We start from the raw sequence: 27,516 nt of genomic DNA, 5'->3' as shown, positions 1-27,516 counted from the left end.
GTGTACTGTGGCAGTTAAATTATATTTTTCTTCAAGAGAATATAAATATACTATCGCCTCCCAAACAAAATAAATAGAAGGCTGGTTGTTCTGGTGGCTGTATGAACGCTTGCTTGGGTAGGCGAAGGTTCGCTCGTGAGTGTCTCCGGAAAGGGCCGAAGCAAACTGACGTCATCAACTTGCGCCGCCTATTTGATGCTCGTATCTTCACATAATGTGAAACAAAACTCTAACCACCACAACGACAATGTAACGTATCCGACTGTTTGTTTTATGCTTTTTCTCAACCTTTCACTTTATGCACAGTAAGAATTTAAGGTTTCTCGTCAAAACTTCCTCTTTGTCCTCCGACGCCTCGTCTCTGTTTTGGCTGAAGCTAAAGCTAAAGCATTTAGCTTCAGGTTGGCGACTAACTTTAAAAGTCCACGAAATAACTTACTAGTGCATGCACACAGAGGTGTGATTCCTAAAAGATATATAAATATATATAGGATAACCGAAATTACGCAGTCCTTTTAGTTTGACTAAAGTCCTCCGTGATTTTACCGGTGGTTTTATATTAGCAGGCGCTATGACGGGGTTATTGCATGTTTGCAAATTGTCAAATTACCTCCCTTGAATGCCGACAATGGTTTCTGAGGGGGTTTTTTGGGGTGGGGGTAAAAATGTGAGTTATCGTATATTTCAGTTTAGTATCCAGCTTTCACTTTCCCCAAATGTGTCACGCTTAACAAAGTGCAATACTTTGCATAATTTAATGCAAGAACCTGATCGGATTCAGTTAATTGTCAGTGGTCATTTCATTTTGCTGGACCACAGAAAGGTAAAGATTTCGCTGGTAATTGTCAGGATATTGTTATGTACTTTCTACTGTCTTCATTATTATTTTATTGTTGTATATATGATATTTGCTCCATGTACATCACTTTGTATACAGTGGTGGCTGTTTTAAAGTGCTCTATAAATATAGTTGAATTGAGAGAGTTGAGTAAATAAATGATATTACACAGAAAGTAGTCCTTAAAAATGCATTGCACGCTGTATGTGAAGTTACTCTCCTCTCATAGCTGGTTGCTCACATTTGGAACTTTTTTTTTCTCTTTAGGAGTCAAGGGTGAAGTAATCCTGATCCAAAGTATAGTACATAACTGTCACTGAGCCACAATCAACACCACCAGGTGCTTGACTGTCTCGACCATTAATATTGGCTGGGAAAAGCCAGAGCACAAACACTATTCCTGATTTGAGGCCAGTTTAAAAGAGAGGAGGCAACAACAAAAGAAGAACAAAAAGTACATACCACATGGATAATAAGAGCAATAGGGAAGAGGAGATCACAGTTTGAAGAGCCTGGGATATGGGGTTAAATTACCAAAGGAGTACGTCATGGTTTACAACAACTCTGCTTCCCCAATGAAAACATCTCTTAAACTTAATATAACAGAGGCAGCACCTCCTGAGCAAGCAGCACCTCCTCCAGTGCTGCCTCTTACAGATACTTCTAACCAGTCACTCCTTGACTCAGATGTTTCCTCCATTTCCGATGTCTCCCAGCCCACTATTCAGACTCTTGCAGAAGCTGGGTCACCAGTTATAACCCCTAAAATAGCACCTAAGGTAAACTCGGGTCCCACATCGGACTGGTCCTCTCCGCAGTCAACAACCGCCATTCAAGGTACAGTCAATGGCCGCACATCAGGCAGAAAGAGGACACCCAAGACCTGTGACTGTTGCGGCCCCATCAGAAGGGGACAAGATGTCAGAACCTCAGGAAGAGGGAGGAGAAGGGGGCGAGGCAGAGGAAGGGGCACCGGAAGGAACATCCACGGTACCCCACAACAGAAAAGTGATGACAAGCTCATGAGAATTACTGACTTTGACCTGACAGGGGATGAGTTCACTGAAGCTGAGGATGAAAATGACATGCATGACGGTATGAACATATTAAATACCCAGTCAGAGCCACATGCTCCTTCACGTGTCTGTTTCTCTCTGCTGGATGGGGACGTCTTGGATAATGGCCAGATGAGTTTCCCAGAAATCATGATGCCAGCTACGTTGGCTTCAAAAGGGGAGGCGATCATTGGAATTAAACCAGGAGTTGAAAATGACGTAATTGACGATTCAAAAAATGCTCCGACTCTGTCAGAGTTGGTTTGTCATCAGGAGCATATGAACTGTATATCAGATGCATCACAGATTGGAAATGGAGATTCACTCAGTTTGTCCGAAGCAGAAACTGAAGCGGAGACACTTGAGGACAAAAGCAGTGTTAGTCAACGAGGAAATGGAACACTTTGCTCATCCGGAGTGTCAGCTTCTCCTTCAAGGCCAGGAAGTCCTCAGAACCATGACGCAGAGATGCATGTAGCACTGGATTCTGACAGAACCGACTCGTCATCTCGTTGTCTCTCACCGACTCTGTCCATTGAAAACGGCACCTCACCCGCAGACCACAGTCCCAGATCCGCACCCATGGAAATGGACAGTGCAAATCAAACAATGGTTTCTTCTTCACAACATTATCCTGTTACGGTATGCGGCACGCAGCACTGCTGCCCCCTGACAGACCACCGTTTGTACTGTAACCCCGGAACTTGGGAGAACGTGGCAAATCCTATTAAGAATATGTCAGAAGAAATAGATGGACAAGACATGGATGGCGTTGTGGAAAGTGATGATATCCGGGAGAGACTTATTCATCTGGTCCATGGTAAGATCTGTGTTTTGGAACATACACTGTAGTCTTCACGTTCAGGTATATCCGAATCCATTCATCATCACAGTTTTTAACAATAGAAATCCCTGATATCACGGGTGTCAAACTCGAGGCCCGATGATAGATCTGGCCCGCAAAAGCAAACAATGTGCGTCAACTGCCACGATCCTTGCTGAAGTCTGTCCTGAAATGTCAAATGGTCATGTGTGGTAAATAACGTTGAGATTTTGCACTTATTTTGTTACCCCGTTGACAGTCACTTGAACAAATGGTTGACTGGTTTCAAAATGAGTAGTGCATTTTTTTGTGTACACGTAATAATACGATGTGATTAAGAGACATTTATTCGATTTCACTGTCGTCACGGCTCTCCAAGAGAAGACGTTAACTCCATAGTGGCCCATGACAAAAATGAGTTTGACCCCCCTGCCTCACATAAAGTAACAAGAACATGGATGGTTTCTCCTCCTATTCTTAAAACTGTGTTTTATTTTATATAGTGAATAATGATAAACACAGTGATAGTCCTAAAATCATGAATATGTACTGTGAACCACCAGAAATACTTAAGTGTAATTGACCTTTTTAATGCAGTGTTGTTCTTGTTGTTTTTAATGTTGAAACAATGCTGTCAACCTTTTAGACTTTTTGGAGAGCTTCTACATAAAGTATGGCAGTTTCATTCCCCTCAGTGAGACAGATGTCCTGGAATATCTGAAGATGAACGGCAACTGCGACAACTTCAGTAAACTGTTAGTGCATGTACACACAGCATTTTTATGTTAGATGTGTTTAATGCAGTCATACACTGTGCTCACCATATGAACATTTATGTTTTAGGGGACTAAACATCCAACGGGAAATGGCGCAGTATAAGGCAGCACTAGCCTCTGCACCTGTAGCTGGCTTCATGGTCATCTATAACAAACATACGTTGAGCCTGGAAGATCTTGGTACGCTGGAGGACCAGAATTGGATAAATGACCAGGTAGGAGAAAGTTAAAATCTACATTGAGATGTAGGGGTGGGTCAAACAAATCGATTTGTCAGTGTATTGCAATACTTGCCCTCGCAATTCATTACCGATTAAACAAATCCTCCTAAACGGGAATTGGGTCAAATCGAATGGCTGTTAGTCGGGCGATACACCGTATGAACACAAAAACATGTTAGAGCTCGCTGTCCTCAAAATGTCCACAGAGTGGAAGATAGGGCTGGTTTTGTTTAAAAAAACAAACAAACAAACAAATCAATTAATCAAATTGATTTTCCTTTTCGTAGCCTGATATTGCTTCATTGAACATAAATAGATCCTTTTAATACATATTTTTTCCATAAATTCGTGTGACTTGTCGTGTCACACAAAATCTTGTCACTGCGCGAGAGTAACATATCAAAACAACATGGCAGAAGAACTGTAATCAGTGCCAACAAGCTTATATCAAGCTGGTAGCCCATCACATTGATCACGACACAAGAAATACAGTAAACATTCGCTAGTACGGACTCATGTTTGCGCTGCCCAATCTGTCCTTATAACAGAAATTCCTTATTTAGTAAATGAGCATGGTCCATGTCCTTTATGAACCTGCAAGTATGTTGAAAAAATGTATGTGTAACAACACAAGCAATAAAATGCAAAAATATACTGTCCAAAAACTGTTTATATAACAAAAACGGCATTACAGTATACAGTACAGGTGTAGAGTATTAAAAAAAAACAGTACAGTACGTACAGTGTTGATTTTTTTCCGTCTTGGGAAAAAATGAGTCTATTTTGGGTTGTTTTGATTTGTTGGGTTCTTCTTCATTTTTGATGCCATGATCTACAGGACGTCAGTGAATAAAGTTAAAATCGTTCGCAATTACAGTAAAACGCATGCCAACAAAAAGTCACTTACACCTCGTCGTTTCGAATCCGATGATAGGAAACGGCAAAGTGAACACGTTTCTTCCATCGCGTCTCCAGTTGTGTCAAGTGGGCGTTGCTTTTTAAGCGAGTGCCGCGATCTACAGGACGTAAGTAAATAAAGTTAAAATCGTTCGCAATTACAGTAAAACGCACGCCAACAAAAAGTCACTTACACGTCGTCGTTTCGAATCCGATGATAGAAAACGGCGAAGTGAACATGTGTCTTCCGTCGCGTCTTCCGTTGCATCGGGTGGGCGCTGTGTGTATTTAAGCTCCCGCGGCCTTCCGTCTCCATCCGGGTTACGGATAGTGGAATTTCCGCCTACGTAAATTCCGGTAAAATGTAATATCGTAGTCAAAATGTTAATGCATAGGTTTTTATTCTGGGTGAAGGAAATTCATTTTCATAGAATTCCTTGGATGGGAATATTTACTGTAGTTCTGTTGCAAAAAGATTGGTGACCTCTGATTTAGAGTGTTCCATTAACTTGCCATGCATGTTTTTGGAATGTGGGAGGAAACCAGAGTACCCGGAGAAAACCCACGCAGGCACGAAGAGAACATGCAAACTCTACACAGGAAGGCCGGAATCGAACGAACCCTGCACCTCTACATTTTGAGGCAGATGTGCTAACCAGTTGACCGCCGTGCCGCCCGCTATACTTATTTATGTAGTGTAAATGTTGTCAGCACACCATCACGGGTCCATCACATGCAGTCACTGTCCTTAGGTCACATTTCCCCGGACTCCATGGCACTCTTACCTGTGAGAGATTTTGTCAGTGCAACCCATCTGACTTGTGAACGATGTGCTGGTCGTAGGCATGTTGATTTGCATTTTGGGTTTGCAAGTTATCATGTATTTTATTTATTTTGTATGGAGGACGGTGTTAAAATAGATACAGTGGATATCAACAGGCTTGTTGTAAAATGTCAGTTTTGTTGTAGTGTGCGAGGCGAGGAGGACTTTTCTCGTGCCTTTAATATGAATTATAACCAGTGCAAATGAATAGAAATAAATGAAAATGGTATAAACACGAGGAGTTAAAATAGAAATGTAAACTACTGTCATGTCATGACCTCTTGATGTGGATGTGGCTGTTTGCCGTCCAGACAAGTCACATTTTAGAGATGATACAAGATGGTGGCAAAGCCTACTTATGAAGAAATTAAACTCCTCAACTCACTCAAACATACCTAATTGACACCAGGATACCGCATTCAACACCAGAGAGTAGGTTTAAAAAAAATCTGTTAATAGGGAGATTTAGGAATACCGAACAATGAATTTACAGGGATTATTGTACTATGTAAAGTCAGTTATCTCAATTTTAACACTGCTGCTTTTATGTGTCATTTTGTTCAGATTATTAATACGTATGGAGACCTGATTATGGAAGCAACCGAGCACAGTGTAAGTGATGTTTGTAAATGTTAAGTCAGAAATTGGAATAGTTATTTCTTTCAAATTAATGGTATTCTATTTGTCCTTCTAGGTTCATTTTTTCAATAGTTTCTTCCACAAGCAGTTGGATGCCAAGGGGTATGACGGTGTAAAGAGATGGACCAAAAAAGTAAGGACACTCATGAGAGAGAGAGAGAGAGAGAGAGAGAGAGAGAGAGAGAGAGAGAGCTGCTTTTACCTTACAGCACTTTACCTAAATAACTAATAAGACTAGAAAGAAAAAAATTCAGAGATACACTCCTGGGACATACAGTGATGTTCAAAATAATAGCAGCGCAATGTGACGAACCAGAATATCCTTGGTTTTTAGTACATTTTTTATTGTTACATGCCAGACAAGTTACCAGTAGGTGCAGTAGATTCTCAGGAAACAAACAAAACCCAGCATTCATAATCGGCACGCTCCGAAGGCTGTGCAATTGGGCCAATAGTTCAAAGGGGTGTATTCAAAAAATAGCAGTGTTGCAACCAATCTCTGAGTTCATCAATTTTGGGGAAGAAAAAAAACAAAAACAGGGGTGAATCAGGTGCCAGCACAGGTTGAACATGCATTTGAGGAAAATGGGTTGTTCAAGACACTGCTCCGAAGAACGGTGTTCTTTGATTAAAAAGTTGATTGGAGAGGGAAGAACCTATAAAGAGGTGCAAAAAATTGTTGGCTGTTCAGCTAAAAGGATCTCCAATGCCTTAAAATGGGTAGAAAAACCAGAGACACATGGAAGAAAACGGAAGACAACTATTAAAATGGACCGAAGAATAACCAGAATGGCAAAGGCTCAGCCAATGATCAGCTCTAGGATGATCAAACACAGTCTGCAGTTACCTGAAAGTGCTGTGACAGTTATAAGACGTCTGTGTGAAGCAAATGCATTTTCAAGAATCCCACGCAAAGTGTGTGAGACGACCCTCAAACTCTGAATTCAAACCTCAGTACACATTGAAGACAGTGAAGCATGGTGGTGCAAGTATCATGGTCTGGGCATGTTTCTCCTACTCTGGTGTTGGGCCCATTTATCGCATACCAGGAATCATGGATCAGTTTGTGTATGTCAACATACTTGAAGAGGTTATGTTGCCTTATGCTGAAGAGGACATGCCCTTGAAATGGGTGCTTCAACAAGACAATGACCCCAAACACACCAGTAGACGAGCAAAGTCTTGGTTCCAAACCAATAAAATTAATGTGATGGAGTGGCCAGCCCAATCCCCAGATCTCAATCCAATCGAGAACTTGTGGGGTGATATCAAAAATGCTGTTTGTGAAGCAAAACCAAGAAATGTAAATGAATTGTGGAATGTTGTTAAGCAATCATGGAGTGAAATAACAACTGAAAGCTGCCACAAGTTGGTTGACTCTATGCCACACAGATGTGAAGCAGTTATAAAAAAAACTGTGGTCATGCAACTAAATATTAGGATTGTTAAATCCGACCTTTTTTTTTGGAAATACAAAATAGTTTTGTACAGTCAACAGCAGACACCGCTATTTTTTTTGAACACGCCCCTTTGAACTATTTGCCCAATTGCACAGCCTTCGGAGCGTGCCCATTATGAATGTTGGATCTTGTTTGTTTTCTGAGAATCTACTGCACCTACTGGTATTTTGTCTGGAATGTAACAATAAAAAAAAAATACTAAAAACCACGGATATTCTGGTTCGTCACATTTCACTGCTATTATGTTGAACAGCGGCGGCCCGGTAGTCCAGTGGTTAGCATGTCGGCTTCACAGTGCAGAGGTTCGAGGGTTCGATTCCAGCTCCGGCCTCGCTGTGTGGAGTTTGCATGTTCTCCCCGGGCCTGTGTGGGTTTTCTCCGGGTGCTCCGGTTTCCTCCCACATTCCAAAAACATGCATGGCAGGTTGATTAGACGCTCTAAATTGTCCCTAGGTGTGAGTGTGGGCGTGGATGGTTGTTCGTCTCTGTGTGCCCTGCGATTGGCTGGCAACTGATTCAGGGTGTCCCCCGCCTACGGCCCGAAGACGGCTGGGATAGGCTCCAGCACCCCCCGCGACCCTAGTGAGGATCAAGCGGTTCGGAAAATGGATGGATATGTTGAACAGCACTGTACCTCATTGTTCTGCTGACATTAGTTTAGTTCTTCTAACACTGTAATATTTAGTTGCCAGTTAATTTATCATGTACTCGTTTGAAGATATACAACACAGTATCTGTATGTGTATAGATCGATTTTTTTTTCTGTGTAACAATTTCAGGTGGATTTATTCTCCAAATGGCTCCTGCTCATTCCCATCCACTTAGAAATCCACTGGTCTCTCGTCACTGTGACCATGGCAACGAAAACCATCAATTACTTTGACAGCCAAGGCATTGTCTTCCGACACACTGCAGATGTGAGTGACAAGTTATCTTTTCATGCGAAACACCACTTGTGACACAAGATATTTTGTTTTAGACAGGCAGATGTTATTTCCGAAACAAGACCAATTCAAAATCCAACTCTCCAGACTGCGATTATGAACATTTTAAGATAAGATAAGAAAACCTTTGTTAGTCTCGCAGTGGAGAAATTCCCAATTCACAGCAGCAAAGTTATGAAAGGAAGAAGTAGAACAACAAAATATAGGAGCTGCTGGAAAGGCAGCCACTCACGCGGCGCCATTTTGAAGTCAAAATAACAAAAATAACACAACACAACACATAGGACACAGACAGTCGTGCAATCTTCACCACTTTTCTGTATACACTTTGTTGTCTGAAACAGTTGTAGATGAAAGAGGAGAGGATCAAAGTGTCCTTTCACCAGTGGATCAGAGACGTCATGCTGAAAATGTGCACACGTCTGCTACAAGCTAAGTTTTGAAAGCAAACACGAAGCCGTAGCGTCCATTGACGAAAAGAGATTAGTTCACTTCTCCTGTCCCACGTAATCCGCTTCAAACTCCAAGCCGCGACTCCCAGTTCCAAATCCGCATCGGCGCTCCGCGCTAACGCTCCTTTCTTCTCATCGTCGGCTCCTCAACAAGCCTTACATCCATCCAGCCGCAGACCGTTCAACAGCACGATCTCTCCGCTGAACAAAGCGGGGCTGTGAAAAGTGCTGCCCATTACAGGCGCAAGACACAAGCGCCCCGGGACTGTCCAGCAACGACAGTCAAATGGCACCGACATTCCTCCCAGTCAAAAACAGTGCTGGTATACCTATGCTGCCGAGAAGGCGCAACCACCAAGCACAGAGTCTCCTCCTTGATGAATGTCATGGCCAAAAAAATGCTGAAAAAAGTCCACATCAGGTCCACACGACGTAACAACAAACACAAAGTGACAAAACAAATACAAAAACAACAAAAAAAGCAAGGCTCATGAGAGCACTTGCCGACGGCTGCCTACTCGGGCGCCATCTTGACTTCAAAGTCAAGATGAATTTTTAGCCTGTCTATTTGGCACTAGGCATGACTTGCAAACTGAGCACTGCTCAGGAGCTGGTGCTTATTCAATACTATTAAGTCGGTGTATGATTGTGCAACCAGTAATCGAAACCCAGTTTTCTCATTCATACTGTGTTTGTGTAATAAGTTCTTTAGTTCATTTTTTTTGCATTGAGTGTCCCTTTAAGAGAAAATGTTGTTACTTGTGTGGCTTTTTATTAGAACATAATGAAGTACCTTCAGTCTGAAGCGCAAGAGAAGAAAAAGACAGATTTCCTGAAAGGTTGGAAGATTGCCATCATCAAGGTAACCAGTAAACCAAAGTTAAATTGTAATCTAAGTCAAGTCATCCTGCCAGCCCCATCGTGGCTGTTGCAACCATGGATGGCCAAATATAATTGATTGCACAATTATTTGTGCACATTTAAAATATAATTGATTGCACAATTATTTGTGCACATTTATTTGTGTTGTGCGTGTGTGTGTGTGTGTGTGAGGGATGGGACTCACCCAGGATGGCTAACCGAAGGGCGAACGATCCTGATCATGAAGGATCCCTCAAAGGGTGCAGTCCCATCCAACTATCGGCCAATAACCTGTCTCTCCACAACATGGAAGGCTAAGATCATTGCATCATTGCGGCTAAGATAAGTGGACACATGGATCAATACATGAGCGAAGCACAGAAGGGCATTGGTAGAGATACCAGAGGAGCCAAACATCAGCTCCTGGTTGACAGAACAGTCGCACAAGACTGCAGGTCCCGACGTACCAACCTGTGCACAGCTTGGATTGATTACAAGAAAGCCTATGACTCGATGCCACATACATGGATCACTGAATGCTTGGAGTTGTATAAGGTGAACAGGACCCAAAGAGCCTTCGTTGCGAACTCAATGAGGATGTGGAAAACCACACTTGAAGCCAATGGCAAGCCACTTACCCAAGTGTCCATCAAATGTGGCATATACCAAGGTGATGCACTCTCCCCACTGCTGTTCTGCACAGGACTGAACCCCCTAAGCCAAGTAATCACCAAGACAGGCTATGGATACCGCCTCAGAAATGGAGCTACAATCAGTCACCTCCTCTACATGGATGACATAAAGCTGTATGCTAAGAGCGAAAGGGACAGAGACTCCCTGATCCACACAACCAGGATCTACAGCAGCGACATCGGGATGTCATTCGGGCTTGAGAAATGTAGTCGGATGGTGACTAAGAGAGGAAAGGTAGTCCGCACTGAAGGGGTCTCACTCCCTGAAGGAACAATAGCAGACATTGAGGACAGCTACAAGTACCTCGGTATACCACAAGCCAATGGCAACCTCGAACTGGCAACAAGGAAAGCGACTACGGCCAAATACCTCCAGCGAGTGAGGCAAGTCCTAAGAAGCCAGCTCAATGGCAAGAATAAGACCCGGGCAATAAACAGCTATGCCCTGCCAGTGATCAGATACCCTGCAGGAATAATAAGGTGGCCAAAGGAAGAGATTCAGACCACGGACGTTAAGACCCGAAAGCTCCTAACCATGCACAGAGGGTTCCATCCCAAATCCAGCACCCTGAGACTATACGCAAGCCGAAAGGAAGGAGGCCGGGGACTAGTGAGTGTGAGAGCCACTGTCCAGGATGAAACATCCAAGCTCCATGAATACATCAAGGAGAAGGCTCCAACGGATGATGTACTCAGAGAATGTCTCAGACAATGGGGAACAGAAGATGAGGCGCTGGAAGAGGGACCATCATGGGAGGACAAGCCCCTACACGGGATGTACCACCGGACCATAACTGAAGTGGCTGATCTCAAGAAGTCCTATCAGTGGCTAGAGAGGGCTGGCCTAAAGGACAGCACAGAGACACTCATCCTGGCTGCTCAGGAGCTGGCCCTGAGCACCAGAGCCATTGAGGCCCAGATATACCACACCAGACAAGACCCAAGGTGTAGGTTGTGCAAAGAGGCACCTGAGACGATCCAACACATAACTGCAGGGTGTAAGATGCTGGCAGGGAAAGCCTACATGGAACGCCATAACCAGGTGGCTGGCATAGTCTACCGAAACATCTGTGCGGAGTATGGACTGGAAACCCCAAGGTCAAAATGGGAAACACCTCCGAAGGTGGTGGAGAATGACAGAGCGAAGATCCTGTGGGACTTCCAGATCCAGACTGACAAGATGGTAATGGCGAACCAACCACATATCGTGATCATAGATAAAGGGTAGTGGATGTTGCGGTCCCAAGTGATGGGAACGTCAGAAAGAAGGAACACGAGAAACTCCAGAAATACCAAGGGCTCAGAGAGGAGCTGGAGAGAGCCTGGAAGGTAAAGGTGACAGTCGTGCCTGTGGTGGTCGGAGCACTCGGGGCAGTGACCCCCAAACTAGATGAGTGGTTGCAACAGATCCCGGGAACAACATCGGACATCTCAGTCCAGAAATGTGCAGTGTTGGGAACAGCAAGGATACTGCGCAGAACCCTCAAGCTTCCTGGCCTCTGGTAGAGGACCCGAGCTGAATGAGGGAGGGACACCACCCAAGGGGGGGTGAGACGAGGAATTTATATTATATATATATATATATATGCGTGTGTGTATTAGAGCTGTCAGTTTAGCGCGTTATTATCGGCATTCAAATTAATTTTCACGTTATTACATTTTTTCTCGCGAGGTTAATGCGGCAACACATCACAGCAGATGTTACGTTGCTCTATAAATAAACCGGTAACAAAACAACAAGCGCGCTGCAGAAGTCCACGCCCATGTCTGTTATGCCAGCGCGAGTCACCGAAAACGGATACTTAGTGTTTATGAATGGAAAGTTTACTTTTAAAAAGTTGCCAGATAGTTCCACTGACCAAAGTTACCTGGATGTTTTGCAATCGTAAACTGAACTATCATCATCGCACGTCGAGTCTGAAATACACTTAATGGACAAGCACACAGCTGATGTGAGTACTCCGCCCCCTCGTCTAAGACAGACAGTTATGGATCATTTCAAAGCGAAGAAAATGGATGACACGACGAAGAACATATTTGCTGAAGCCATAGCTAAATGTCTGGCTACTGCATGCAAGCCTGTCAACATTGTCCACAGCTCGACTCAAGCTGAAATCATTCACATTGCATCTAACGACTCCACTACGGATTGCCAGCGAGAGCCTGCATTACAAGCTGTGTACAGAGATTGTACATAGTGGAGAAGGCTAAGGTACACCAAGCAGGAGAAGACACTCTTTCGGGAGAGAAATAAGAGACGAGGTTGATGAGCCTCTGGTGAATAAAGAGCAGGTAGCCTCTTGAGTACGATGTATGCCACTGACGTGATTGTTACTTGTTTGGAACTATTTTGTGTGGAAGGTTACCGTGTTCCGTGTCCATATAAATAACGGGGGTGGAGCTTCTCTGTTCGTCTGACAATGACTGTGCACTGAAGCACATCGAGAGTTCAGCGGGGCAGTCATAGCGAACACACTGAAAATAAAATGTCTCCATTGTTGTGCATCGAAACAAGTGTCGTCATCCGAAATGATGTCTTCACAAAACCACAGAGAGACTTCCACGCAAGAAGGACCAACAGAATCAACATAGCCTGCTGTGTTCAAAGCAAACTTGAGAAAAACGAAGTATGCAACCATGTCTTACATCCACTGTAAGCTGAGTACTAGTTTACCTTAGATGTGCACTTTATAATTTTATATTGCTCTGTTTGATTCCCTAAAAAGAGCTGTTAAAGGAGCTGTTGTGTGGCAAAATATTTTTTTCACTGTTGTTGATAGACCGTAATATTGGGTGAGAGATTGTGTGAATAACTGCTCCAAGTCAAAAATATTCATGTAAAATTGAAAATCGTTGTTTCATTAAATATTTGCATTTTGCACACAGAAAACTGATCCATGATTCCATGTTGATGAGAGCATTAAAACGGGAAAAGATAGGACAAAAAAATATAAAAGGAAATTCAGAAACGATAAAAAATGTGAGTAATCACGATTAATTTTGAGTTAGAGTTAATTACGACATTTGCGTTTTTAATTCGATTAAATATTTTGATCGTTTGACAGCTCTAATATATAATATATATATATATATGTATGTATGTGTATGTATGTATATATAGGTGTGTGTTTGTGTGTATATGTATCTATACATCTATATACAGTATACATGTGTATATCTATATGTGTTTGTGTGTGCATATCTATCTATCTATCCATCCATAGATGGATAGAGAGACACACATGCACAGTCCACTAAGACAGCATGTTAGTGTACTATGCTGTGTGTGGAAATATTTTACCAAAAATGAGTATGGTAGGAGAGCCAATTTTAAAATATGTCCAATCTCAAATACAATAAAAGCACAAGTGAAATGGGAACACTGAAACCAAGAAGTGCTTAATATTTTGGAGCCTGGCTTTCAATGCCCCGTCAAACAACTCGGTAATCAGCAAAACAAGGTGACACAGGCCGGCTTGTTGAGGACAAACATTAAATTAAAAATTTAATTATCACACACAGGTTCAAACATATTTTGTGCATTCATCGTCACAGATCCTGGAAATACCTACATCCCGACTAATATTTGGTCAAATATCAGTTTGTAAACTTCACCGTTGACCATGGTGCTTTTTGAAGGATATCCCAGGAGCTTAATGTCTTCAAGCCTGTGCTTATTGTCCTCTTAATACACCCAATTTTTGAGTTTTAGCTTTTACCTGAAGTGACTTTAAGGTTGTCCTTCTGCTTCATTAGTCCATCCCCTTTGTGCTGAGCACCAAAACTATGAGTGAGGGTGTGGTCAGCAGCTCATGGCTGTGTGGATGGATATTTAGTTTTGTAGATGAGTTCCGGGTGGTCCAGGCGCGTGGGTTCGATCCCCGGCTCCTATGTGGAGTTTGCATGTTCTCCCTGTGCCTGCGTGGGTTTTCTCTGGGTCCTCTGGTTTCCTCCCACATTCCAAAAACATGCATGACAGGCTGATTGAGCAAGCAAAATTGTCCCTAGGTGCGAGTGTGAGCGCGGATGGTTGTTCATCTCTGTGTGACCTCCGATTGGCTGGCAACCAGTTCAGGGTGTACCCAACCTACTGCCCGAAGAGAGCTGGGATAGGCTGAAGCATACTCAAGACCCTTGTGAGGATAAGCCAAGTAGAAAATGGATGGATGGATGAAATCCAATCCAATCCAACTGAATTAAAAACTATGCACCACATTTTTGTGATTGATGTTGCACAGATTCACTCCACCACAGAAATAGAGCTGTTCAAAATAAAAGATTAAAAGCACTAATTTGTTCGGCATTCATGCCCATGTTGAGTGTAAGACCCCATGACCAAAGATGTACCAGGTTTTACACTTTATAGATTAGCTTCACACTAAACATGCTTTTACACAGTTGTGTCGCGGAAATGCATAAGGAATTGCGAAGATCCTAGTTTCTTCATGGCTCATTTTGTGTTTGTAACTAAGTCAGATGAAAAAACATTTTAGCTGCATGTACTGTAGTGACACTCAAGTGAATACATATTCATATGGCTTTGCATTAACTGGGACTCGTTGACTCCTCAGGGTATTCCTCAGCAGAAAAATGACAGTGACTGTGGCGTTTTTGTCCTGGAGGTGAGACATTTTTCACGATTACCTTTCCATTTAGATGTGTGCATTTTCCTGTGCAAGTTTCAGTATCATTTCATCGCCTTACCTGTCAACTTTTCCGGCAGAATGACATGTAAAATAGGAATTTGTGTCCAGTGTTTTCACTGTTTGATATCCGAATTCAGTTTCTCGGGTCAATTGACCGTCTCCTTGTCTTTTTGTGTCTGCCAGTACTGCCGTTGTCTCTCGGTGAAGAAACCTCTGTTGTTCAGTCAGGATGACATGCCTCGCATTCGCAAACGGATCTATAAGGAGCTGTGTGACAGACACCTCAACTCCTAAATGACTGAACTATGGCCTCATCAGATCACAGACTGCTTGGCTTTTTACATGCAGAGGTCTCCGGGCTTGTTGGATGGATCTTATTTTACAGCGCATCTGTTACATATGCTGAACAAACAACTGGGCTGTTTTCCAATGAGCGGCAGATTTGTTCACACGACTTGGAAAGAACTACTGACGTGGCCTCCTACTGATGCTGGACTCCTTTGTTTTTCACGTTGCCTTTCCTTTTTTGTATTTCGCATGGCCAGTTGATACGAAACTGGCCACTCTTTAGGACAGACAGGATCTCTTCCTTGGACTCCTGCAGGCATTCTCCCGGCTCGGACCAAACGGAGTGGCCATTTTAAACATAGTGACGATTTAAAGTGTGTGTTTTATGCAGGACTTTGATAGCAGCAGCTCATATGTTTGTGTCTCTCGAACATGTCAATCAAGAAAGGAGATGTGATTCAGTGGACCAACTGTTCACCTAAAACTTGAAGATGGAAGTTGGATTTTCTTTCTTGGACTGCTAATATTTGCACGGCTATTGAAGCTTATACATTGAGTTTAGAAAAACAAGCGAATGTACTGCCCAAGTATCCTTCCTTTTTTTCCTTAAAGATTGTGACTTTTCATGTCATACAAGGTGAACACGCATTTTGGGTGTGGCTCAAAATAAGGGTACATAGGTGATCTATTCTTTTTTTTTTTCTCTCTCTCACTGTCAGGTTTTTGTCCTGTGACACCAAATAATTTCTTCTTAAAATTCCACATGCACACCCCCACCCTCACCTTATTTTATGTTCTAGTATTTACCAGATTGTTCACCTAAGCTAGCGAAACCCTGATTTGCAAAAGATTCATGTGTCCATCCATTTGAACTAATGTATACTTTCTCATTGTTAGATGTGCAGATAAAGCTGCTGATGTGAAGGCCACAGTTGTAGGTGTTAGCCTAGAAGTTAAACTTTCAGATGTTCGTGTAGACGCATTGATGCAGGTTTATAAATACTTCCTCATTTACCTCCTGTTGAGAAACAAGTGGACCTCGCCTTTTCGTTCCCGAGCGTCCCTCTCATCTTGCTTTTGCTGTGGTATCCTCTTGTGTGGACTGACTATATTTTAACTTCTTTAAATGCTTGCTTTGGTTAAACACCACAGGGGAATCTTTGCTTTTTTAAAATTTTTATTTTATTTAATCCAAGACTGCTGCCTACGTGATGCTTTTTTGTATCGCTTTTGTATGTCTTTGTTTGGGTTGATGTTGACACAACATGCAGTGACTGGATTCATTGTTGTACCTGTATTCAACCAATGTTTTTCCCCACACTTTTTTCCAGATAAATACTCAACCGTACTTGGCGAATTCAGTTTTTTTTTTAAAACCAATTATCTTACCAGTCATCTGACCTTAAAGACAATCATCAGTGTTTATTATCTTTTCATTGGTTACTGCATTGTGTTAATATTTTTGCACCAAAGCTACACGGGGTCCTTGGTTGATGGCAAACGTACCGTACGCATAAAGTCACAATTACAGTAAATACTTGTTTTAACAATACATCTAGGGTTGTGGCATTTGCTGATTACACCTTCTTGTGCTGCATGATACCATATTCGTACTCCCCTGCGCAAACTAGTTCATTGTGTGTCATTAATAACCTTGGATTACACCGAGGGCCTGTATGTGTACGAGCGAGATGAGTGCTGCTGCTCACAACCACTTGGGAGCATATATTTGCGTTGTCCCAGGAGCTTTTCTTCTAAAGTGCAGGTGTCCTCGAGGGCCACCGTCCTGCATGTTTTCCATCTCCTCCCTGTTGCAACACACCTGATTCAAATGAGCAGGGTTGATATCAGGCTTCTGCAGAGCTTGCTGATGAGCTGATGATTTAAATCAGGTGTGTTGCAACAGGGGGAGATGGGAAACATGCCGAAAAACGGCCCTCGTGGACCGGAGTTTGACACCTTAATTTCTAAACTGTTTTACCACCTTTCTAGTCCTCATTACATATCTCTGTTATGCCTGAGTCAATGATGTTTCGTTGTTAAAATACAATGGTGTTAATATTAAGTTTTGTGGCAATGACAGCATACCACTCACCTTCCTTTGTCAAGCAGTCACAAATCGAAAACCAACATAAATGGGGTGACTGCATGAGTTGCTTGAGTGAAAACAAAAACCTCCAAGAGGTAATGATGAATCTGATAAAGAGCCACCTCTCGTGGTCACTGATAAATCTCAATATGACTCAGACCCTCACTTTGTGTGAGAACAAAAATTGCGAACAAGAAGAATTATTAAGTGCCACCACCACAGAAATGATCACATTAATATCTGAGTAATATCAAGTGGCCGATCGACCTTGTGACGGGTTGAGGCACACCACCAGCATGCCCCCTTGTTATTAGACCAAGCCTCTGAAACTCGCCTTAAATATAAAAATAAATATTTAGAGAGGAGTACGCCACGAAAGTGGACTGCTCATATGATATGAGAATCAAGTTAGCAGTGGCTTGGATTTAATTTAAGCAATCTCCATGAATGTAAAAAAGACCAGGATCTGGAATTATCACAGGTAAACCATGAACTACAGCTCACATGGCAGTAAAATGCCATCTGTGGAACGCATTCTTTCACAAGACCTCTTGAGCGCAAGCATGGCAGGACCACCACTTAAACCATCGCCTGTGTGGGAACCGGAACCCATTGGGAGAATGATGATTGACTTGATAGGCCATGTGCCACCACACGAGACTCTGTCCCACCTCCTGCCGTCACCTTCTGCAGTGGTCCTACGCCCACTCCACAACCGACAATGCACATGAGCGTGACCTAGAAAGATTTAGACATGACCACGCAGGGAAAACCAGGTTGGTCAAAAATGCGTCAGAATCCCTAAGAGACATTGACCAACACCTAAAAAAATTCCAAGGGGCTACCCTCGATGACAAACCCTACCTATTCGCCGATCTAGAAAGTTTACGCAAAGCCAATGTCCTTGAATTTGATGGCCCAAAAGCTGCAGCAAGCATGGCCCCTGCCTTGTCCATTAAACGAGGGAGACAAGCATCCCCTTGGCTATATTATTGTTGCTTGTGTGACGCATATTTTAGGTGTCCCAATGAACCCAACATTGAGGAAGAACATTTAAACATTTTTTTTACTCATTTGCCTGCCTTGGGCATCCATTTGAGTATTCCTGACACTTTGACACATCTCTAATGTAGTTGACATGGAAGAAAAAAAGCTTTGCGTTCCCTCGCAAATGTTGCAAGAGAATGCACACTTTTTTTTTCTTGCAAGGGAAGACATTTTTTTTTATGTTGGGTCAGTTTGGCTACTCTCGCCTCTCCTGCACAGCTGTTTAAGAGACGGCAGTAAGTTGGATACGGTAAGAATCGTGGAGGAGGACTTGGAGTGCTTCTTGCGATGAAGAGATGTCCCTCACATTGACAGTATGTGCACGAAAAGCGACAAAGTGGGAATACAATTCACTTTCACTTAATAAGCGCAACAACTGCATTTTAACTAGCATTTCTATCTCTTCTGGCTGCTCAGTTAATGCTCTTAGAATAATGAAATTATGTAACACAATTTAAAAACTACATCACAGAAGTAGTAAATGTGCTGCCACTTCTTGATGTTTAATATTAAATACAAATAATTATGGCTGCTGTGTGCCACAAAAAAAAAATCTATCGATCTATAATATGAGATAATCAATAAAAATGTATAGAGCGTGGCCCGGTGGTCCAGTGGTTAGCATGTGACCTCACAGTGCAGAGGTCATGGTTTCGATCCCGGCTCTGGCCTTCCACTGTGGAGTTGCTTGTTCTACCTGGACACTCTCAATTGTCCCGAGGTGCGAGTGGGCGCGGATCGTTGTTTGTCTTTGTGTGCCCTGCACTTGGCTGGCAACCGGTGCAAACCCCCCGCCCCCCTCCACCTACTGCCCGAAGATGGCTGGGATAAGCGCCAGCAGCCCCCGCCACACTTGTGAGGATAAAGCGGATCGGAAAATGGATGATTGATAGATAGATAGATAGATAGATGTAGTCTGTTTGGAGAAAAAAAGGAAAGTGTTTTTCCAGTTTCCATCGCATTTCCAAGGATGTTCGTGAATATATATCTAAACTTGACCTTTCTGTCTGTTCAGTTAATATTTGTGAACGATAATAAAAATGTGCTCCATTTCATTTTAACCTTCATTTTAAAACAAAAGACACCACCTGCTGACCAATGTGAGGAATTGACAATTATGTCGTCATCTTTTGAGAAGGGTCCAGCTGCAGACCCGGAGGAGGCTGATTCAGGGAAAGGTATGTTTAGGCAAGTAACTTTGCGCCGGATATGACGTCAGAAGGATGACGCCAGATTCCGAAGTAAGTCGCATGTGGATCTCAAAAGGTTTAAAAGGCCCTGTAATTGTAAGATAATTTAAGAGCAAAATCAACCAAAAGTAAAACGGAGTTGTGTTATTTTAATGCACGACAACAACTACGTCGGTAATATTCAGTCGACGAGCGTCAATGAAAACTTTATGCGAACTTGAATCCCGGCTACACTCACATTCTCTCGACGATAGAATATATAGCGCAAGTGAGGATGAAATGTTTTAGCACGCCTAGTTGTTTATTAATTAGATCATAATGTCAAAACGACGTTGACATTAACAATTTAATTTCGGATGAATATATGTATGTTTGTGAATGGGTAAAATACTGGTCATTTTTAAAGAGCTTTGGGCTACGTCAAAGAAGTGCTAAATGTGCAAAATATGTGCATTCAATTAAAAATTGACTGCGCATTGTGTCATGTTGATCAGTTTAAAATATTAGATTTAAATGCATCTGTGCTCATGCAGAATGTACGTCACATTGTTTTCCCTGTACCTCTATATTAATGTCCTCCTCGTTTCTTTGTGACTTTAAAAAGCACTGGGAAAAACGCGCAACGTCGTTTGGGATCCCTAATACCTTTGACAGAAGCAATTAAAAAAAAATCATAGTTTTATTATTATGGCCTTAGTTTTCTGTAGAAATATATTGACATAGTAGATTTCACAATTCATTCTCTTTATTTTTCAGATGCATGTCACAATACAACGAGGGACATCTGTCCCTGAGCTGCAAAAATGCAACACATGTTGCAGTATGTACCACTGTCCATTCTGCCAGCCCGCATGGTTTAAACCCCCATACTACTGCAAGGTAAAGGACCATGTGGAGGGCCATTTTAACCGAGCAGTTTCACATGAAGGTAAGTTTGCGAGACACAATTTGTGTGAGTCACAGTATAGATCATTTTTATTTGGATGGCTCCTAACCAATTACTCAGTGACCTGTTGTAGCTGATCATTTGTAAAGATGTTGTCTATGATAATTGTAAATTATTATTTAAAACGTTTAAGCTCTATTTTCTATTACAGGGTATACCATTCATAGATGTGGGCTACAATGCCGACCAAACCTGCACTTTCATTGCATCTATTGCCGTGGAATAATAATGCGCCGGGTACCCTTCCTAAATCACCTTCGCATGTGTAAGGAAAAGCACCCTGCTTTGATGGTCTCGGCTGCTGCTGCTGCTAAGGCGCCTGCATCCCCACGACCCACCGCTGTCTCACCTTTTGCTGCCTCACCCACCGCTGCCCATCCCTCTGCTTCCCCACCCTCTGCTGGACCTTCTACCGCTGGACCTTCTACTGCTACGCCACCTGCTGATGCACCACCGTCTGTGCTGCCTGATGTGGCTGCATCATCCATTGCCCCATCTGTTGCCCCACTCTCCACTGCACCTCTTGCTACTGCGCCATGCGCTGCTGCATCCTCTGTTCTGCCTGCTTCTGCCCCACACAGTGCCTCGCCACCTACAGTGCCCATACCGCAAGGTGGACGGATGAAGAAAATTCGTCATCGACAGATAACTCGAAAATGTCCCATCTGCCGTATTATGTTCAATAAGAAAAACATTAAAAGGCATATCGAAAGAAAGCACACTAAAAGGCAAAAGGATGTGACGGCAATGCACCACCTCGAGAATGAGTGCATCGATCCCATTCATGGAATATATGCTGTTTCAGAGTCTCACTGTGGTATTTTGCAAATGTCCTTTTTTTAACCCTAACTGAAGATTTACATTGTATATTGAGGAATGTTATTACCTACCAACAGAAAAATATGTGACTTGTTTATCAAGCTTTATCATTTCTAAATGGTTTCAAAGGAACTGGCATTTGATGCCTATTTGAATTCACAAAATGACCACACAGGCCACTTATGCAATTTCCACAAAATTGTCAATAGGATGTACTCAACGGCAAGCCAAGATATTTTTAACATGAGTGCCTGAAGGTGCCTGTCTACTTGGACACAGAGGAACACCGGGATGTCCTTTTTAGACATCCGAGGGGCATTGTGGATCGAGAAGGAACTCCCAACAACATTGTGAATGAGGTGGACTTTTTGATGGATCTTCTATTCCCGGAGGTAATGTTATCCCCAGCTGCTCAACACTTTCAAAATAGATACAAAAATATAGATTTTTTTTGTATTTGTAGATTGAAATATTTTAGAAAATATTCACACAATGTATAAATCCTTTTCTCTTAATAGGCTATTATTTATGGTCTCGTCGTGACCAACAAGGTCTCAGTGGCACATGCTGAACACTTATTTATTTGTTTGTTGTTTGTTTGTTTGTTTATTGAACATAAAACATATATACAGTAATAATTTGACAGAAAATAAGGTAGATAAAAAAAGTAAAAAGAAAGAAATCAATCTTCATTCAACACAGTTATTATGTTCAAGGGAGTAGGAAGAAGTAAAAAACTTATCTAGTCCTACCCCGTTATGTGATTGTATCTAATAAATCATTTTTATATCAATCAGAAAAGAAAAAAGTAAGAAGAAAGAAGTCTCCATTAAGGCTCATACTTTACCCTTAACCGTGATATTTTTACAACTTTTGGTTTGTATCGGGATTGTATACATCCACACCCTGGCACTCTTGTGTCAATTTTCTCTTGTATTCATAATGGATATTTATATACCTTTCTCTATTTATCAACTTAGTTCTGATTTATCATTATATTTAATGTTTTGAATTTATCATTTTAACTCTGATTGATGTAGGTTGTTTGTACTATTTTTTTGAATTTGTTTTTGAACTCAGCAAGCGATTTACTCATTTTCAGGTCCGTTTCGAGATTATTCCACAGATTAACACCTTTGATAGATACACTTCTTTGCTTGATGTTTGTTCTTGTTTTGAGTTTTTTGAATAAATTGGTAGCTCTTAAATCATAGCTGCTTTCTCGAATTTCGAAAAACTTCTGAATGTTTTGGCAGAGCAGGTTATTGTGTGCTTTGTACATTAATTGGGCGGTTTTAAAGTCAACCAGGTCATAAAATTTCATCGTATTTAATTTGATAAATAGTGGATTTGTGGGTTCCGTATATTTTGATCTATTAATAATTCGAATTGCTTTTTTTTGTAGGTTGAGAATAGGGAGTGTGTTTGTTTTGCAGGCATTTCCCCATATTTCCACACAGTAGGTCATATATGGTAATAATAATGAAGTGTATAATGTGTACAAAGATCTCTTATTTAGCACTTCCTTGGTTTTGTAGAGGATCCCTACGGTTTTGGCTATTTTTCTTTTTACGTTATCGATATGTGGCTTCCAACATAGTTTTGAGTCTATTACTAATCCGAGAAACTTGGTTTCATACGCTCTTTCTATCTCAATTGAGTTTACCATAATTTTAGCTTGGTGTTTGATTGGTCTTGTGCCAAAAACAATTAACTTCGATTTTTTCAGGTTAAGTGACAATTTATTTCTGTCGAACCAGTTTTTTAATTTGTTTAATTCGTTTTCTACGGTTGTCAGGAGCTGTTTCAGATTTATTCCAGAACAGTAGAAAGTTGTATCATCAGCAAATAGGACACATTTAAATTGTTTTGAGACCTTGCAGATATCATTTATATATAAGATGAATAGTTTTGGACCAAGCACTGACCCCTGAGGAACTCCGTGAGTGATTTTCAGTTGATTCGTTTTTTTATTGTTGACTTGCACGTACTGATATCTGTTTTCTAAATAACTTTTTATCCATTTATAAGATACACCTCTAATGCCATATCTTTCTAGTTTTTTCAATAATATACTGTGATCTATTGTGTCAAAAGCTTTTTTTAGATCTAGGAAAACCCCAACAGTAAATTCTTTGTTGTCTATATTAGTGGCTATTGCTTCCACAAACTCCATAACTGCCATTTTATTGTTGGACAAACGTTACACACAAGAGTAAACGGTCTAATTCTCTTCCAACTAAAATGCAATTAAATCCTTACTCCCTTTCTCATGTCCCAAATAATACATTTCAAAACATTTCAGTTTCGTTTGCATTTCATGTTTTACAACCATATTTCAGTGAAAGAGAGGAATTTGAGCAGAGGATCAAAAAGGAGTTGCGACAACTAGGGAAGTGAGTGAGTGAGCAATAAAGTGTTTTTTCAAAAATACTTTTTGTGTTTTATTTTTGAATCCTACAGTGCTTTAGAAATGGACATGGATCATTTAGGGAATATAGGTATTTTGGCGGGGATACAGAATCTGTTTTTAGTTTTATCTATTTTTTGGTTAAAAAGAACAGTTCCATCAAGCTTCATACATGCTGGTTTGAAGTTGTGTGATGTTGATATTTTCAGAATTTGTGTTATTTATTATAATGCATAAAAAGCCAGGTGTTTTGTAATTATATTATTTTAAAACCTTATGAATTATTGAGTCTAGTCGTCAAACCTGTTATGTTAACCACGGAGTCTAAGAGCTACTAATTTTAGTTGTATTGCAAAGTAGGTAATCAAATAAGTCAAAGTAATTCTATCTCAAATTAGTTTGATAAAAAAATAGTAATAATCTTAACTTAATTTTTAAAGAAAGATAAAACAATTTAAATTCCCTATTAGAATTAATGAACATTTCACTTTCATTTGCAGTCGTGTATATTCCCTAATCCAATTAATGAACATTTCACTTTCATTTGCAGTCGTGTATATTTCCTATTACAATTAATGAACATTTCACTTTCATATGCAGTCGTATATACTTTAGGACTTTTTTTGCAAATGCATTTGCCTAAACTTACCACAGCCACTTCCGGCGTATGTCGACCATTGCCTGAAGCTACCTCCTCCGAGTCTGCAGCTGGATATTATTGCATCTTTTACAGGCAGGTTTATAAAAACTCAATCGGGATGAGGACTGCAGGACCACTATTCAACATCCAATTAGGTTGAGAAATTGTGCATTCAATTCAGTAACCAAGAAAGAAAGTATTACTTTACATCAATAAGGCTTTGCCAAACCAACGTCTCATGCTGTGGGTCAATCATGGTGTCCTTCTTACACAGTAAGAAAAACAGCAGAGACAAGACAAGTGTGCAAATAAGTAACCGTAGTGAAGTTTAACATACCAAGTCTTTGCAAAATAATAGGCTACTTTCCACGCTTAGTGACTCCCGATCCGTTGTATTCGAAGGTTACAGAAGGACCGCACGTTTCTCCACATTGTTCGTATTCAGAGAAGGCAAGATTTCGTGAAAGTCGCCATCAACATAAAAAATTCCCGAAAGCAACATTTTTTATTTGATGGGAAATAAAAATGCCGTGACCCGGATTCGAACCGGGGTTGCTGCGGCCACAACGCAGAGTACTAACCACTATACGATCACGGCGGTACACGTCGGTGTCTAAATAACCTATAAATAGGAGCTATACAAATACCAAGCTCGAAACGTATAAATTTTAACCATATGAGGATCAAATTCGTTCTTTCTTTCTCAGCATAACAAATTACACATCGGTCAGATTTTGAATTTAATTAATTTAAAAAATCGTCAACTTCCTTGAAAAACAAACTTCAAAAGCAGACAGAAAATGTTTTAATAAAACAGAGAAATGTCATCTTACACGAAAAACAGAAAGTAAAAATACCTTGAGTAAATATTAGAAAAAATATTGTTTTAAAAAGTGGCAACTTCCTCGGGGCAATTACGTCATCAATATCAACAAAAAAGTCAAGATTTTATTATTTTTAATCATTTTCAAGTCAAGTCAGCTTTACTGTCAAATATGCTCTATGTACAGTATACCAAATGTCTTTCCTCTTTGAAAAACAATGAATTCATCGTGTGGTCTCTTTCAGGTTTCGTATTTTTTTTAAGATAAGATAAGATATCCTTTTGAGCTCACGTAGTAGAAGGTGACCAAGTCCACTTCTGATCCTGTTAAAACTACATTCATTGATTCAGATCATAAAGCTTAAGAAAAAGGACGTCGAATGTTTTTTTTCCATACTATTTCCGCCTTGAATGCGGAAGTAGGAGGAATCCGCGCTTCTTTGTGCATGTTAGTAATATATTTTTTGTGTGAATGCACACTGCACCCTAATCATCCTATCAGTCTCATTTTCACAAAAAGTATCAAAAACTAAAATAAAGCAGGTAAATCTTAAACCTTCCGGTGGCGCGTGACTGCGTCACCGGAACTTGTTAGTAGTGATGGGAATTCCGGCTCTTTTTAGAGAGCTGTTTTTTTTGGCTCGGCTCACTAAAAAGAGCCGGCTCTTTCGGCTCCCAAATGGCTCCTCAGTTTTTTTGTTGCTTAATTTACTACCAAAATAATGCAAAATTATGTGTAAAATGAATGACTAATGTAAAAAAATATACAGTGTATCAAATATTTATTATTTATATGGCTTGATTTATATTCTTCTGAACATACTCAACATGGAGTGCTACAAAAAATAAATTACAAAGTAGAAGAACAAAGACCCATCTCAAAACAAGGTCAACAAAAAGTTCCAATCTCTGATTGTTGTATATTTAGAAGCTTTTAACTATTTACAGTCAAACGACATAAGTAAGCTTTGATTACCACACAACAAATAATGAATTAAAATTTGATATTGGATTTTTTAACCTTGCACAGTCTACACGCTGCCTTTGAACGATCAATTAAGTTGAAATGAATCCAAATTTCACTGCATTTCCTATCCATTTTCTCGCCGTTCCACTTTCCACCGTGTTGTTTTTTCTCTGTAGCGCTATCGAGCTCTCTCGTCTCTCTGTCTCTCCTGTTCGTGTGTTGCTCAGTGTGCTGCTGTTGTGTCTAACTCTCCCCCTCTCGTCACTGCAGCGTGTGTGTGTGTGTGTGTGTGTGTGTGTGCGTGTGTGTGTGTATATAACCCTCCCCTCCCTCTTCTACCACGGATCTTAACCAATAATGTGCGCCTTTAACCGAAGGAGGGGCAAAAACAGGAGAAAAAAAGTCGGCTCCTATTAGGAGCGCCTCCCTATTCGAGCCGGTTCGTTCGCGAACGACTCATCACTATTTGTTAGTGCTCAGCAGTCTGCAATTGCAGCTTGTGATAAGAGCTGTTGCGCTTTATCCTTTATCGTTATCATTATTCTTATTCAGAGTTTGTTTCGTGTACAATCGACCGAGGAAACGGGCAAAGAATAGGAATCTGGAGGGCCGAGGGAAGCACTTTAAAACGTTACGTGTGAGCTACGATAATTAATAGGCTGCAAAAGTGCGTCCATGCCTCCGTGTCAGTCCTCATCATGGCGTGCGTGTGTATGTGCGTGCGCGTGCGCGGTAACGGGTCGATCGGTCCAAAAAGTTTGGGCAACCCTGCATCCGTTCCAAGCCCCCCCCCCCCCAAAAAAAAAATCAGACAGAAATGTTTTCTAAATCTTAAAAATGCATTAAAATATGTAACAAATACATGTTACAATTAGATTTTTGCACAATAAATGAGAGATAATGTAAAAAACAAAGAACAGAGTGATGAATAAAAATGATGGTCATTTAACTTTTAACTGTGTCCTTACTGTTTTTTTTGCCGTCTTTAGTTTATGTTCTCCCTCAGAAGGGGCTTTTGCCTGGTGTTTTGTTACGAACCGATCTAAGGACATTTTTGTCTGCTTTTAACAATCCTTCGAAAATGTCCAAGGCAAACATCAGCATCGTGAGCGATTGCCCGACTGGTGAACACTTTTTACGGGTGATTCACATTTACATAAAACTATCGGG

General features: G+C 41.1%; 1 protein-coding gene and 1 non-coding gene across 5 annotated transcripts; one reads left to right on the top strand and one right to left on the bottom strand.

The window, feature by feature from the left end:
* The first annotated feature begins 147 nt into the window (after positions 1-147).
* Positions 148-16,967, top strand: LOC147201980 (uncharacterized). 4 transcript variants are annotated; one of them, XR_015101394.1, is made up of 10 exons: positions 148-249; positions 1,106-2,713; positions 3,363-3,471; positions 3,560-3,707; positions 5,998-6,045; positions 6,128-6,205; positions 8,312-8,449; positions 8,821-9,790; positions 15,053-15,103; positions 15,311-15,333. XR_015101394.1 is itself a non-coding variant. In XM_086115805.1 (10 exons), the coding sequence occupies exons 2-10, from the start codon at positions 1,387-1,389 to the stop codon at positions 15,419-15,421; spliced, it is 2,094 nt and encodes a 697-aa protein (XP_085971931.1). In that variant the 5' UTR covers positions 148-249; positions 1,106-1,386; the 3' UTR covers positions 15,422-16,967. The 4 variants fall into 4 exon arrangements, 3 of the variants coding, with proteins under 3 accessions (XP_085971931.1, XP_085971933.1, XP_085971934.1); XM_086115805.1 differs by having other exon boundaries at positions 9,707-9,790; positions 15,311-16,967; XM_086115807.1 differs by having other exon boundaries at positions 186-305; positions 9,707-9,790; positions 15,311-16,967.
* An 8,115-nt stretch (positions 16,968-25,082) lies between these two features.
* trnah-gug (transfer RNA histidin (anticodon GUG)) lies at positions 25,083-25,154 on the bottom strand. The gene has a single exon. It is a non-coding gene; the product is annotated as a tRNA-His (tRNA).
* Between the last annotated feature and the right edge of the window lie 2,362 nt (positions 25,155-27,516).

The sequence above is a fragment of the Hippocampus guttulatus genome, chromosome 7, assembly GCF_054856545.1.
Source record: "Hippocampus guttulatus isolate MCC_2025c chromosome 7, RoL_Hgut_1.0, whole genome shotgun sequence".
Taxonomy (NCBI): domain Eukaryota; kingdom Metazoa; phylum Chordata; class Actinopteri; order Syngnathiformes; family Syngnathidae; genus Hippocampus; species Hippocampus guttulatus.
This window is presented reverse-complemented; position numbering and strand designations above follow the sequence as displayed.